Source organism: Periplaneta americana, chromosome 3 (genome assembly GCF_040183065.1).
Source record: "Periplaneta americana isolate PAMFEO1 chromosome 3, P.americana_PAMFEO1_priV1, whole genome shotgun sequence".
Lineage (NCBI taxonomy): Eukaryota > Metazoa > Arthropoda > Insecta > Blattodea > Blattidae > Periplaneta > Periplaneta americana.
Genome location: NC_091119.1, coordinates 86,716,946 through 86,732,828, shown reverse-complemented (window position 1 = coordinate 86,732,828; position 15,883 = coordinate 86,716,946). Strand labels below are relative to the sequence as shown.

General features: G+C 35.8%; 1 protein-coding gene across 3 annotated transcripts in view; it reads left to right on the top strand.

Annotated features, from left to right (window-relative positions):
• The window catches only part of LOC138696234 (uncharacterized), a 99,840-nt gene that overhangs the window by 70,162 nt on the left and 13,795 nt on the right, over window positions 1-15,883 (top strand). For 2 of the 3 annotated variants that reach the window (XM_069820908.1, XM_069820909.1), the window contains exon 3: window positions 7,052-7,183. The exons of the other annotated variant lie outside the window; for it this stretch is intronic. In XM_069820908.1, the coding sequence (XP_069677009.1) occupies window positions 7,052-7,183 (132 nt within the window). The remainder of the gene's footprint in view (window positions 1-7,051; window positions 7,184-15,883) is intronic. 3 annotated transcript variants of the gene reach the window in all.

Below are 15,883 nucleotides of genomic sequence, written 5' to 3'. Positions count from 1 at the left end.
ATATATATAAACTGCTGAGCCATTTATACCCGAACCCACGCTTTCAGAAGTCGAAATTGCGATAGAAAATCTGAAAAAGTACAAGTCTCCAGGTATCGATCAAATTCCAGCAGAATTAATACAAGAGGGTGGAAGTGCATTATATAGCGAAATTTATAAACTTGTACTTGCTATTTGGGAAAAGGAAATTGTACCAGAACAATGGAAGGAGTCCATAATTGTATCTATTTTTAAAAAGGGGGACAAAACTAACTGTGGTAACATTCGAGGAATATCACTTTTGTTGACGTCGTACAAAATTTTGTCCAATATCCTTTTGAGAAGATTAACTCCGTACGTACATGAAATTATTGGGTTTCATCAGTGCGGTTTTCGGCGTAATAGATCGACTATTGATCAGATTTTTTGTATTCGACAGATAATGGAGAAAAAATGGGAGTATAAGGGTACAGTATATCAGTTATTCATAGACTTCAAAAAGGCATATGACTCGGTTAAGAGGGAAGTATTATATGATATTCTTATTGAATTTGGTATTCCCAAGAAACTAGTTCGATTAATTAAAATGTGTCTCAGTGAAACTTACAGCAGAGTCCGTATAGGTCAGTTTCTATCTGATGCTTTTCCAATTCACTGCGGGCTAAAGCAGGGAGATGCACTGTCACCTTTACTTTTTAACTTCCCTTTAGAATATGCCATTAGGAAAGTTCAGGATAACACAGGGAGTTTGGAATTGAACGGGTTACATCAGCTTCTTGTCTATGCGGATGACGTGAATATGTTAGGAGAAAATCCACAAACAATTAGGGAAAACGCGGAAATTCTTGTTGAAGCAAGTAGAGCGATAGGGTTGGAAGTAAATCCCGAAAAGACAAAGTATATGATTATGTCTCGTGACCAGAATATTGTACGAAATGGAACTATAAAAATTGGAGATTTATCCTTCGAAGAGGTGGAAAAATTCAAATATCTTGGAGCAACAGTAACAAATCTAAATGACACTCGGGAGGAAATTAAATGCAGAATAAACATGGGAAATGCCTATTATTATTTGGTTGAGAAGATTTTGTCATCTAGTCTTCTGTCAAAAAGTCTGAAAGTTAGAATTTATAAAACAGTTATATTACCGGTTGTTCTTTATGGTTGTGAAACTTGGACTCTCACTTTGAGGAACAGAGATTAAGGGTGTTTGAGAATAAGGTTCTTAGGAAAATATTTGGGGCTAAGCGGGATGACGTTACAGGAGAATGGAGAAAGTTACACAACGCAGAACTGCACGCATTGTATTCTTCACCTGACATAATTAGGAACATTAAATCCAGACATTTGAGATGGGCAGGGCATGTAGCACGTATGGGCGAATCCAGAAATGCATATAGAGTATTAGTTGGGAGACCGGAGGGAAAAAGATCTTTAGGGAGGCCGAGACGTAGATGGGAGGATAATATTAAAATGGATTTGAGGGAGGTGGGATATGATGATAGAGACTGGATTAATCTTGCACAGGATAGGGACCGCTGGCGGATGAACCTTCGGGTTCCTTAAAAGCCATTTGTAAGTAAGTAAGTATATATATTTACTTGAGATTGTATACTTGATCTCAAACATACGAAAAGAACAATCCTAGCCTTTTAATAAGGGTCTAGTAATTATTTAAAGATTGGAGAACGGATTATTATACACTGAAAGGTAGAGATGATGTTTCAAATAGGATAATTGATTGTTTACACATATATAAAGTTGCCAAAACAGCTAAAAGTTCAGTCTGGTATGAGTATAAACAACTGTGACGATTCAAGGCTGCTTGACGTTCGAGAGTTAATCACTCCCGAAGTCCCGATGTCTTGAAACACTCACAAGCAGTCTTTACGTCAACGACGCGAAGTAGACAACATTGTCTTGCGGGTTTTCGGCTTTGCGGAAGCTGTTAGTCTTGCTTTCTGGATCGTTGTTCATCTCTAATATGGATGTTTCAGATGAGGCAGGTTAGATGCATAGGCAGCACTACGGGCGGTACCGGAGTGCCTCCTCTAATGAACCTGTGGATCCCTTAAAATACGTACATTGTAAGAAACGTTCCAAAAATGTACTGAACTCGAAAATATTCTGTAAATAACTTGTTTTAATCAACATATGGTTATAGTCAAAAGTAACTTTGGGCCGGATTGGTAGTATAGCTCGTGTGTTTTCGGACAAATTCGGCTTTTTCTCCTCTCCTAAGCAGAATGCTTTCCATCCTCAGTGCAGATGAAGTTATTGGTGAATTTAAGAACATGCTTTCTTTCCAGAGGCGTCTTTCGTTATTACCCCTAATAGCCTAACCAAATAATTTTCACAAAGACTTATGTTCTTGTTGTGCGTAATTTATTTATCTTAATTTTAATTTTTAATCTATCTTTATCTGAAGGTATCTATCCAAATAATATAAAGAATACAATAGTTCTAATTTATAAATCAGGGAAAAAAAATAATCATAATTAAAGACCCATTGCACTTAAATCAAACTTGCCTAAAATTCTAGAAAACGTTAATTAAACGTAGACTAGTAATCAATATAGGCTACTCCACGGTTTTCAAAACAATACAATCACTACTGATGTCATGTTTCAAATAACGCAATAAGAGATGAACTAGATGCAACAAATATTTAGGTATATTTTCTTTGAATGTAAAGGTTGCTAATGCTATTGTATATGCCTACTGAAAATATAACTTGTTTTCTTATTTGTTGGATATAAAATGGATAAATACAATATGTAAGAAAACGGGAAATCCCACAGCTGTATTTCCAGGTCACAAAAATTTGGGCATGAGTAGCGACCCTTAATAAAATTCTCCAGCTCCACCTATGTTAGATGTTATGGAAAGTACTTTTGAATACCGATAGTCTCCACTTATTATCCGAATACCACTGCGATTCTCTTTTTCTCTAGGCATCTTCGAAACTGGACGATATTATGGAGGCTGCTTGGGTATTTAATTAAGCCGCTGAATTTCGCAACCTATTAGTGGTCTACAGTTTAGCTTAATTATTATACGAAGATTTGTCAAAGGAATGTGTATTTTGAGAATCTCTCTTATCTGAGAAGTGGTTGCATTCAGCTTCTTCTCCCAAACTGGTTATGTCAATTTGTTGGTATTCAATAGATCTAAACGTCAATTTAAAGTGTAGGAATGCGTATCAGAGGTAAGAAATTTACTGATGAAAAATAAAGACATTCGGAATCTGCTCTAATAATCTCCCTCTTTGTGTAATCTTCAAGATTTGGCATACTTGTATCACAAGAAATAACTAAATTTAAAAAGTGTGTTATGTTTGTTATAAGGTAGAGTCTGTGTGATGTATCCTGTCTCACTGTGAAAAGAGAGAGAAAGGAGATATGTCTTACTTCGTCTATATTGTTATGGCGATGGGGGAGTGAAGCGGTGCCGTCCATCCATCCAGTGTCGGAAGGGACTAGTTCATACATTCTGTAGCGCAAAATAAATTTACAAAATATCTCTCTTCGTACTGTGTAGTTCCGTCACTGAGCTTGTCTTTCAAGAAACTGAGTTCCGGCAGCCTGTACAATAACAAGGTTTTGAAAGGAATTCTGAAAATTTACAACCCTCATTTGAAGGGATTTGGTTTTATTGCTACTGAGACAAGATAAACCTTACCAGGTTATAGATATTACAAGCGGGATGTGTATTACAAATCCAAAACCTTGTAAATATATAAGTAGGGATGCAAATCTGACTTTCAGGTAGAAACTTCCTGTAAAGCAGGCTTGAACAATTTCAAGGGAAAAATTGTTCAAGCCTGCTTTACAGGGAGCTTCTACCTGAAAACTAGATTTGCATAATATACTGGAAGTACGTTAACAGAAAGCCACAATTTGTCACACAGAATTGTGTGCACTCGAAGTTGGGTTTCTGGCGTCTTGTCAGCCCATTTGAGTTGTATGGATATAAAAGGGAAGAATTGTGACGGTGTGTATAGTTCCTGGGATAGCTCAGTCGGTAGAGCATTCGTGCGCTAAGCGAAGTGTCCCGGGATCGATACCCGGCTCCGGAACAATTTTTTCCTTGAAATTGTTCAAATAAATAGGGAGCTAAATAATATTAAGCAGTGAGTTATCTTTTGCGTCGGTAATAATATTATGAGTGTGTAATTCGCAAGTGTGCACTTCAGACAAAGATCCTTTAACGCAGCTTTTATTTCGTGTACGGGTTAAACTCAAACCCTAATCTACGTATTTCATGCTCAATAGCTGAACTCTCCTGCTCTCAGTGACACAGTTTATCAGTAATAGATTTCCTCGAGCTGATCACGCATATACGGTATAATACATTAGCTTACTACTGAATGTGCTTCCAATTCATATGTTTCAACTATTACTATTACACAATTCCTAACCCCTTGGCTGTTACGGGCGTAGAATCTGCGCGCGCACGCTGGCTGTGATGGACTAGAAGTGTGCACAGATAAAGATTATTTTACAAGGAAATGCTTCATAAATGTATTTTATAAACATCCTTTGAGTTTGATTATATTATAAATTTATCTCTAAATGTTGTGTCGAATATGATAAATTTCGAAAAAGAATTGGAAACACAAGATAACATCGCCACATGCGGCACCCATGATACGCACTTCTTTGCGGATTTCCTTGGACTCCGACGGGCTGCATATTTATTTTTTTCCTGTGGAGGGGATTCATGTGACGGGGAATTGCGGGATTTGATGACTTTTTCCCACCTATAGGCCTTATGTAGTGCTTTTGAATTAGTACACGGGCAACGGCCAGTTGGAAGTCTAAGTAAGACATCTTTTTCCCCTGGTTTCAGGACTTTCTATATGACGAGACTGTTGTATAGAGTAAATCCATCATATGCAAAAGCAATTTCTCATACAATTTTATTGTTTTACGCATAGATGGATAGGCCTGTGTCACTTGGTCCACCAAGTCCACGCCCTCCATTTTCATATTTTATTCGTGCACTACGTCAGGTTTGAACTGTGGCCTTTCCTATTCTGTTTCTGTCATATTTACCCTTGCATAACAGTTTGATAGAATTAACACCTCCCTCTTATCACACCACGCAACGTATGTTAGGGGAGGGAGTTACTTTACCTCCATATCTCCTCTCTTGAGGACTTGAGTACGAATGACTTCGGTAAACCAACTCGTGCGTAATGTCCCACACGCATTAGTTCCGCTATTGTACAGTTCTATGAATAATTTACGTGAACTGTACCAGTTGTCTAAATATAAAGTTCTTCCCTGACCCAGCAGCGAGTCTGGAAGGTGCATTACTATTGAGCCAGAAAGTCCCAAATTTTTATTACCTGTATTGTCTGTGTCTTTTCCTGTATATACAGTGCTTTGTATAGGTATGCAGTCCCACTTTCATACAAATCAAATGTTTTTATGCCAAACCTAGCCCGTTTGGTCTGAATAAATTTCTTCCAGCCAAGTCGGCCTTTCCATAATATAAGACTTTCATCCACAGTAATTTTGTGTCCAGGACTGGATGCGTCTTTAAATGTATTTATTATGTGGTCAAAAACCGGTACTATTTTGCGCATTTTATTTCCCTCTGCGTTTTGGCTTGTGAAGTGGAGAAATTTAAAAATTGACCTGAATTTATTTTCAGATATACATTTTCCAAAAAGGGCGTGGCAAGGTTTTTATCGGTAGACCAATACATTTCAATGTTAGACAGGATGCATTTATTGGTTCTTCAAGGTCATCATCACTGGAGTTATAATCGAAATCACTGTTTGCGTCTAAAATTCTTCCACATCTTTCGCTGTTAAATTTTCTGCTAGCACACATTTATCACTTTGGAACTTTGAAAGACTTGCACATGCAGACATGACCCTGGGCTTTATGACACAACGGCATGTAAGCAGACATTTGGGGAAGAATAGCTAGAGCTGATAAATACTATGACTGTGTCAAGTCAGTGAAAGAAATCTTTGTTTCAAAGTGCTCTTGTACAGGACACACGCTTTGTCCCTTTCCCCTCTCTCTCGCTGTAAACATTCGCTCTTGGCTAGAATACAGTCAAAGGGACATGAAAAGTTGATCACACTTATAAGCAAATGACTTTACATACGAGTACATCAGAGTCTGTTTTAGAAAAGAATTGAAAATTATTTTGCGATATATACCCTTTACTCTATTACATAGAAGAGCAATGTTTAATTAATTTAAAGTGAAAAATGTCCTGTAACACATCACTTTTTATTCCGTGAAAAAATATTGAAATTTATAGGAGATACAAGCATTTTTCTATATACTGCCCGTTTTTAAATCCTACACAGGGTTTAAATCCCTATTCGCCAACGTACTAGTGGCGCGGGGTTTTAAATGACCATCAGTTAAGAGATTAATTATCTTCAATCACCATTAATTATATTTTCATCAAATGTTACCTACAACCTTGAATTAGAATAGTTTGTTTCCAACTCTGGCATTTAAATGTCCCACAATAATCACTAAGTTGGTTACGTTTATACTTACTTTCGTTGCAGTAAGTCATAAAACCGATGTGGCGTGTTCTCTCTACCTATGTCAGTAGATTGTATATTTTATTATTTTAACTTCATAAAATTCTATTAAAAAGTATAAACTCATTCAGAATGCAAGATATACTAACAGTTCACCAATCTCCGTCCTATTGGACATATCGATCGAACATAAATTTTAAAAATAAAGTTACTAAGCCAGAATTAAACACAGGGAATCACTAGGGGCCTTGTAATGTGGCAATATTAATGTTAGCCCCATTATTACAAATACTGTAGAAACTGAAGTTTACTAGTAATGTTGAATTTTCGAAAGCTTCGAAATCGAAGTTCTGTTCACTTTCTTTCTTTCTTTCTTTCTTTCTTTCTTTCTTTCTTTCTTTCTTTCTTTCTTTCTTTCTTTCTTTCTTTCTTTCTTTCTTTCTTTCTTTCTTTCTTTCTTTCTTTCTTTCTTTCTTTCTTTCTTTCTTTCTTTCAAAAAGGTTTCAAACAAAAATCGAGAGTACTGATTTATCTTCTATTATTGTGTTACAGGGAGTCTTATACAACTTCATGGCATTCGCGCTGTACCTGCCTTCATCCATAACGCTGATTCTTTCCGTAAAGAAGAGAGAAATTCAGTCATACAAGGACGGTTACTACTACGATCCCTTCATGGCTGCTGGGGTGTGTATATCACTGCTGCTATATGTTTTACAGGAGGAATAAAGTTAATGCATGATGATACTAATGTAGGCCTAACTGAAGTCTGAATTTACATGAAATGCATTTTGCGTGTAACATTCTAAAAAATATGGAAAAGTACAATTTGTATCTTGATTTATGATTTCAGATGTATTCGGTACCGCATATGTGTATATTTTCGATGTAAAAATTTTACATGAAAAGTATTCTGATATTCGCTAATATTAAGAATTGCATCATATTAAGAAAGTATGGTAACATTTTGCCTCACCGTAATGGTATTAATGGAAAGAAGATCTAATAATTTTAGTTTTCTGTGTTTATATAGTTATTATTTTGGAAACCATTCCCTGTTGTAGGAAAAATATTTTGCTAGGGTTGACATGCCTCCCATATTTGACGTGTGGGTGACCCACAAAGCTTCGGTACGCAGTAAGATCCTCGATCCTGCGGCTAGTTCGTCTGATATGTGGAAATATACATGTTCCTTAGGACTGATACAAAAAAACTTGCAGACTGATTGTAACATTCCTCTTGTCAGTCTTAATGATTGCTTCACAAAACCAGCATCTAAAATTTACAATGAAACTAAAACTGAGACATTAAGTGAATTATTTCACAAACCTTTACCCTCACGAGATAAATTTTACTTTTTAGGCGTTACATCCACTGAATTATATAAAATATTATAAAATATAAAATACGACCTGCTGACAGCTGATGCTGAGAATAACTTCCACCGGCATATTATCATGTATTTCCTTTTTATCCTCTAGTTGAGTGGAGGAGTAGGCCTCACGGCTTTAACTCTGGCAGAAAAAAATTATTACTATTATTATTATTATTATTATTATTATTATTATTATTATTATTATTATTATTATTTAGCTTCTAAACGTTCTACTTAGAGTAAAAAAGTTTTCTTCTATTGGTAGCCTCATTTTGTGTGGATATGGATAAATATGGCAGCAGTTACGATACATTACACTGCACATTTATTACTTATTACTGTACGCGAGTGTACACTTCCTTTATGTATGATTTTCTACAAAGAAAATATTTATTTATGGATTAATTTTAATTTTGGTCAATTCGAATTTTTTCAAATTTATCTTAGAGTTAGAATTAAAAAGAGTCCACTGTACTTTCTTAAATCTTCCTGCTATCGTATTTAGGCTGAATTCTCCAATATTTTCATATTTCGTAAAAATATACTTTTTTGCTATATTAGTTGTAATATTTCTGCACATAGGCTATTAAATAATTTGATAGTATGCCTATTATTGGAGTTACTTGAAAGATCGTGGTAATTTTCCTACAAGTGTTAAAGAAATATTTTAATGATGATAACCGTTTAAGTTTTTCTCTCATAATTATTACGATCTAATATTCTTCTCCAGGCTTCCAAATACCAAATGCAGTATTTAGAAAACTGCATACTTAAGTCTAATTAAACCTTTAAATTCAACAAGGAATTTCCTTGATAAAATGTCCAATAAGAGGAATGGCAAATCTTTTTAGAGGTACTATTCATAAGGTTTCAAATTTATTAGGCACTAATAATATAAACAGCAAACTTAAAATAGTTCACTGAATTTTATGGTTCTTGCTTTCCTTTTAAATAAGACTTTGAATTAGAGAATTTGCCCATTAATGCGCTTGTTTTTCTTATCTAAAGAGAGAAATTAAGTTTTTGGACATCACCATTATAATAGTTATTTACGTTACAAGACCGTTATGCGAGTATGCGAGTATGTGTCGTGTATTGTACAACGTTTTACGGTATTTTGATTTGTATATCTTAATAGAAAATAAATTAATAATTGTATTTTGCATGTTGTTGGAACAGAAATTATTGAAAATTTATAGATAAAATGACAATTGAGAAACGTCTTAATCAGTTACTATGATAGGGAAAACGTCATAATCGATTATTATGGTAGGAAAATAAAACAAAAGTGTTTACTACAAATGGTTTTGTCTGATATTAATTTGTAGAAATGGATTGCATTGAAATTCCTAACGAAATATTGGTAGCAGCAGAACAAGCAAGCCAAAGAGCTATAGCAGGAAAATCGCGAGATCGATATTATAAGGAGCTGTCACTATTTAATGAGTGGCGAAAAAAGAAGGCGGTGAGTGAGATGTTAAGTTAAACGGTTGTTTAGCCAGTAAAGTGTAAAATAAAAGGTGCTAGCTCGTTAAGTCGTACTTTACTTACATAGATAGATGCACCTCTGTTAAACAATCTTTACAATTCAAAATACCATAATAGTAATATACGTTACAAGAGCGGTATGTTGACGTTTTCGTGTTCGAGGAAAAGATTGAAAAAGCGAAACGTAGTTGAGCTTTTTTAATTTCCGAGAACATGAAAACAAACATACCACTCGTGTATCGTACATTATTTTGTGCGAAAATCGTTTATTACATACCTGAAAGACGAATTTCTAATTAGTTGCAATGAAATCTCCATGTTGGTTTCTGTTTAATGACGGCAACTTCGGAAACCCAAAATATCTTTCTTCAACATTGTTGCTATAAAATGTTTTCTGTGTTTACTATATTCCAGCAGGCCGTGATATACGTCTGTCTTTTTTTCCCCCAGTCTATAAATGCGAACTTAAAACAAACGGTAAGGTTATGTAATGATTTATTTTTCATTTTAATATTTTAACAATATTATTTATATAACATATTGCAGTAATAACATCGGCATCTGAAATCTTGTTGATTTTTTCACGGCTTCCTTAATGTTACTTGTATCAGGAATGCAATAAGTTTCGTGGAGTAGTAGACTTTACTTAATTTTTGCAAATATATAAAAACAATAATTAACATTGCAATTTAGGTGAAATTGCAGTGGTAAGTTTCCAATTTATAATTATTACTATGTTAAACGTCTCTAAAAATAATATGTTAAAAGCCTAAAGCAGTAAAATGAATGTCGCGCTTAAGCGGTAAGAAGAGGGAAATTGTTATGTGTGTTACGTTGGGAATACTGAATGAGGTATTTCACACTTACCGCGTATTGGTTCTGTGCGGAAAACAAGCAAATACGCACGATCTCGCACAAAGTCTTTTTTGTACTTCAGTATTATAAACAGTCTTTATTGTCGGTGAAAATCGTGCATAATATGCTACATTGTTGTACCAGAGCCATAAAATATTACCATGTCAACTAAAACGTCATGACTAGGGCTCGGATATATATGCACTGAAAATACTTACAATATGCATGCAAATATGCAATAAAAACAAAACAATATGCACTAACCAAAGAAATTATTTTATTTTAACTCAATTATATATATGTTTCAGTCCTTGCAAAATGACGAATCACAGTATGTTACCAATAGTTTCTCAATGTTTCCAGGAGTTAAATATTTCCTATTGTCGGACAAAATTAGTTTATAAGCTGAAAATGATCTTTCCACGTCAACGGATGTGATAGGACAATACTTATAGGTCTACACTGGTAGTGACTGCTCCGAACACTCCTCTGGCAAAGATTGTTGGATTCCACTTATGTATTCGTTAATTGATTGGATCTTTTTCAGTCCGGGGTTTGAGTCCAACACCGCACTTAGTTTATTTATCGTTTTTTCCCCAGTTTCACCGGGGACGGCATTTAAAGAAGAAATTGTGTTGTCAATCAACTGAAGAGACTCGTGTAGGGGTGCACCACAAGTTTCTAGATCCTTAATAGCCTTTGAAAGTGACAAATAATGTACATGGATGATATTGATATCTTGATATACAGTTTCACACTCAAATGCGCACTTTGCTTCACGAACACATGCAGTACGACCATCAATACTTGTAACTACATCTTTCATTTGATTAAAGTTCTCCTGGTAGAACAACACTGCAGATAACCAAGTTCCTCATCTTGTGAGAATAGGTTCTGGCGGAAGAGAAACGTCATGCAGACGATCTTTGTACAACTGTACACGAGCTGGTGCTTTTAGGAAGACTTTTTTCCTGTTTGAAATCACTTTGTTAACTCATGGAAAGAGAGTACGTATCTCTTCAGCAATGCGATGTAACCCATGTGCTAAGCATGTCACATGGATTAGATTTGGAAAAAATACTCTAAGGAACTGACCAGCTTTTAACATATATGAAGCTGCATCTGTGATTAAGACACGCACCTTCTAACAATGACTCTCGGATTCAGTAGGCCACAGAAGTCGCAGGGAATCGTTAATAAATCTTGAAACTGTACTGTGGTTGGTTTTTTCCAACACTTTGCATGAAAGTAAATGAGGTTTGCTGGGTTGTTCTGGACATAATTTACCCACTATGAACTTCGCTATGTATCTGCCACGCGAATCTGTTGATTCATCAACCGAAATCCATACGCAGTTCCCTCCTATGTCAGACCGTATTGAATCCAAGACAGAAGCATGTAGCGAAAGTAAATAATTTTTCATAAGAGTGGAATCATCCGGTATTCTTTGATTAAGACAATATCTTTGAAGAAATGATCGTAGATGTACTACTTACTTACTGACTGGCTTTTAAGGAATCCGTAGGTTCATTGCCGCCCTCACATAAGCCCGCCATTGGTCCCTATCCTGAGCAAGATTAATCCAGTCTCTACCATCATATCCTACCTCCCTCAAATCCATTTTAATATTATCTTCCCATCTACGTCTCGGCCTCCCCAAAGGTCTTTTTCCCTCCAGCCTCCCAACTAACACTCTATATGCATTTCTGTATTCGCCCATACGTGCTACATGCCCTGCCCATCTCAAACGTCTGGATTTTATGTTCCTAATTATGTCAGGTGAAGTATACAATGCGTGCAGCTCTGCGTTGTGTAACTTTCTCCATTCTCCTGTAACTTCATCCCTCTTAGCCCCAAATATTTTCCTAAGAACCTTATTCTCAAACACCCTTAATCTCTGTTCCTCTCTCAAAGTGAGAGTCCAAGTTTCACAACCATAAAGAACAACCGGTAATATAACTGTTTTATAAGTTCTAACTTTCAGACTTTTTGACAGAAGACTAGATGACAAAATCTTCTCAACCAAATAATAATAGGCATTTCCCATGTTTATTCTGCATTTAATTTCCTCCCGAGTGTCATTTAGATTTGTTACTGTTGCTCCAAGATATTTGAATTTTTCCACCTCTTCGAAGGATAAATCTCCAATTTTTATAGTTCCATTTCGTACAATATTCTGGTCACGAGACATAATCATATACTTTGTCTTTTCGGGATTTACTTCCAACCCTATCGCTCTACTTGCTTCAACAAGAATTTCCGCGTTTTCCCTAATTGTTTGTGGATTTTCTCCTAACATATTCACGTCATCCGCATAGACAAGAAGCTGATGTAACCCGTTCAATTCCAAACCCTCTGTGTTATCCTGAACTTTCCTAATGGCATATTCTAGAGCGAAGTTAAAAAGTAAAGGTGATAGTGCATCTCCCTGCTTTAGCCCGCAGTGAATTGGAAAAGCATCAGATAGAAAATGGCCTATACGGACTCTGCTGTAAGTTTCACTAAGACACATTTTAATTAATCGAACTAGTTTCTTGGGAATACCAAATTCAATAAGAATATTATATAAAACTTCTGTCTTAACCGAGTCATACGATTTTTTGAAATCTATGAATAACTGGTGCACTGTACCCTTATACTCCCATTTTTTCTCAAATATCTGTAGAATACAAAAAATCTGATCAATAGTCGATCTATTACGTCTAAAACCACACTGATGGTCCCCAATAATTTCATCTGCATATGGAGTTAATCTTCTCAAAAGGATATTCGACAAAATTTTGTACGACGTCAAGAAAAGTGATATTCCTCGAAAGTTACTACAGTTAGTCTTGTCCCCCTTCTTAAAAATAGGTACGATTATGGACTCCTTCCATTGTTCTGGTACAATTTCCTTTTCCCAAATTGCAAGTACAAGTTTATAAATTTCGCTAGATACTGCCCTTCCACCCTCTTGTATTAATTCTGCTGGAATTTGATCAATACCTGGAGACTTGTACCTTTTCAGATTTTCTATCGCAATATTTGGATCGTAGATGTGGATTATTTAATTTATGCAGCGGAATGTTGCTGCATACAAAACCTTCAGACCGTGATTTCGCCTGTTGCGTGTTCTTACCCTTTTGTTTTGACCTGAGATGTGCAGTTGTTTTCGAATGCTGATCTACTTTTTCTCGCATTTCACAATCTTCTCACATACTTGACAATACACTACATCGCAGTCATTTGAATAGTCACTATTGCCTGAAAGCTACTGTTTAATTAAAAATTATTTAGTGGACTTATCTTTAGGCATTTTTAGTTTAATCTCACAGAACACCGCATAAAACTATTCGTAGATAAAAAACAAGTTAACAGATGAACACCTGCGGTCCTGTCGACACAAACTTTGAGAGGATACTGCATTGAGAGAGGAATGTAAGAAATTGCTTTTGTGAAAAAGGTTTGCAACGTCCATCTACCTGCATGTATAGTCCTACCATCGGATCTGTGCCCCCGTAAGATATGCGAACTGAACCTTAATTCCTTTTCAGCCTCGGCAATTCATTTCTGTCCCTGTATTCCTATTTCTCTCTTTTCTATCCCTCTCTCTTTCTCTCCCATACTACTCACAATTTTGAGCCTTCTTGAGGATAGTTTATTTGCACTTGCAGTCCAGTGTTGTCAACTCAACATGAATACTGTAGTACGGAGTGGTGAAAGAAATATTATTAAGTAAGTAATAGCATTTTGCGATGAAGAGAAACAAACAGGTCAATATTTGTTTCCTATAAATCAGGCAACAAAAAGAGCAGCTGCGATCACAGGTGAGGCTTATTTTATTTCAATTGATTACGTATTAAAATTACTTACTTAACTAATACTAATACAATACTACTTTTTAATGTAATTTATATAGGCAGGTCAGAGCGCCTAATAAAGAAAATCAGGAGAGAGGGAGTCTGTGCAGGAGATGAAAAGCTAAAGTCGCCAGGGAAGAACAGACCAAGGGAACCTTTAATTCTTGTAGATGATATGGACATATGTATTTTAAGAAGAAAGATACAAGAATTTTATACGATGCAGAAAGAAGTTCCGACATTGGATAAATTATTGAAGGTTGCGAGAGAAGCAATAAATTTCCAAGGAGGGAGAGAAACGCTACGGAAAGTGATTCGAGACATGGGATTTAGATTTAAAAAATGTAGAAATACAAGATGTATTTTGATTGAAAGAAATGATATTGTAGCATGGAGGGCCAGTTATTTAAGAAAAATTGCGAAATTTCGCAGAGAAGGAAAGTATATTGTGTATTTAGACGAAACATGGATACATCCACATTATACTGTTAAAAAATGCTGGCAAAGTGATGATGTTTCTGGCGTTACGTCCTGGCGTAAGTCCTGGCGAACGGCTGATAATCACTCATGCTGGAGGCAGGGAAGGTTTTATTGATGGCGCGCTACTCATTTTCAAGTCAAAAAGGAAAACGGATGATTATCACGACGAAATGAACAGCACCAACTTTCAGAAGTGGCTCCTGGAGAAACTGATAAGAAATTTACCTCCCAACTGCATTGTGGTGATGGACAATGCAAAATATCACACAGTTCAAGAAAATAAGCCACCGTGTACTGCAAACAAGAAGGCAGAAATTCAACAATGGCTGCGAATGAATGCTATAACCTTCGAAGAAGATGTGACAAAAGCAGAATTGTTGGAAATTGTAAAAAGGAATAAACCTGAGCCGACTTATAGAGCTGACCGCCTCCTCCACGAACACGGTCATACAGTGTTGTGATTGCCACCGTATCATTGCGATCATAGTCCTATTGAGTACGTGTGGGGTTTGGTAAAACAAAAAGTTGCAAGTAAAAACATAAAACCTAGTTTAAGCGAGATAAGAACTATCACAGAAGATGCTATTTCATCAATAACAAGTGATGTATGGAAAAAAGAATGTGAACCTGTACAGAAGCTAGAGGCGGAATATAGAGAGAAGGACGGATTAATAGAAGAGGAAGTGGCTCGATTTGTTATCAATTTGAGTGAAGACAGCAGCAGCAATAGTAGTGAATCAGATTCAGATATGTCCGGGATATGCCCTCTGTAGTTTCATGTATAGGCCTAATTCAAGTCTTGGTCTTTTGTAAATATGTAAATTGTCAATTATTTTCATAAGCATAAATCAGAACTCCTGCACATTATCATTATCAGTATGTTATGTTATATAGTATGTAAATATGTAAATAAGGTCTATCATGTAGTACAGCGGTTCCCAAAGTGTGCTCCGTGGAGCCCTTGGGGCTCCGCAAGTAAGTCTCAGGGGCTCCGACCGCTGATGACAAAAATTTCTGCTTCCATCTAGTCTCTAGTGCGAAAAGCGTAAGCTACTTCCATCAAGCGAAAAGTGCTTTCTCAGAAAGTAGTTTGATTTCTTCTTGCTAGATAGAAGCAGCAATAATAGATCTACTATAGTCATCAGTAGGGAGCGGATTTTTGTGTGCTAAAAAATTTAAATATATTTATTTTTATGTGCTAAAAAGTACGAAAATATTTGTTAAAATAAAAAAAAAAATTATATGGCAAAATACCTTACTTAGCTTGAAAAACAAAAGTTACTAGGTACTCACCAATCACACTTGAGTATCAGTTGCTAGTAGTTGTCCGAGAATTGCAGTGAACAACAA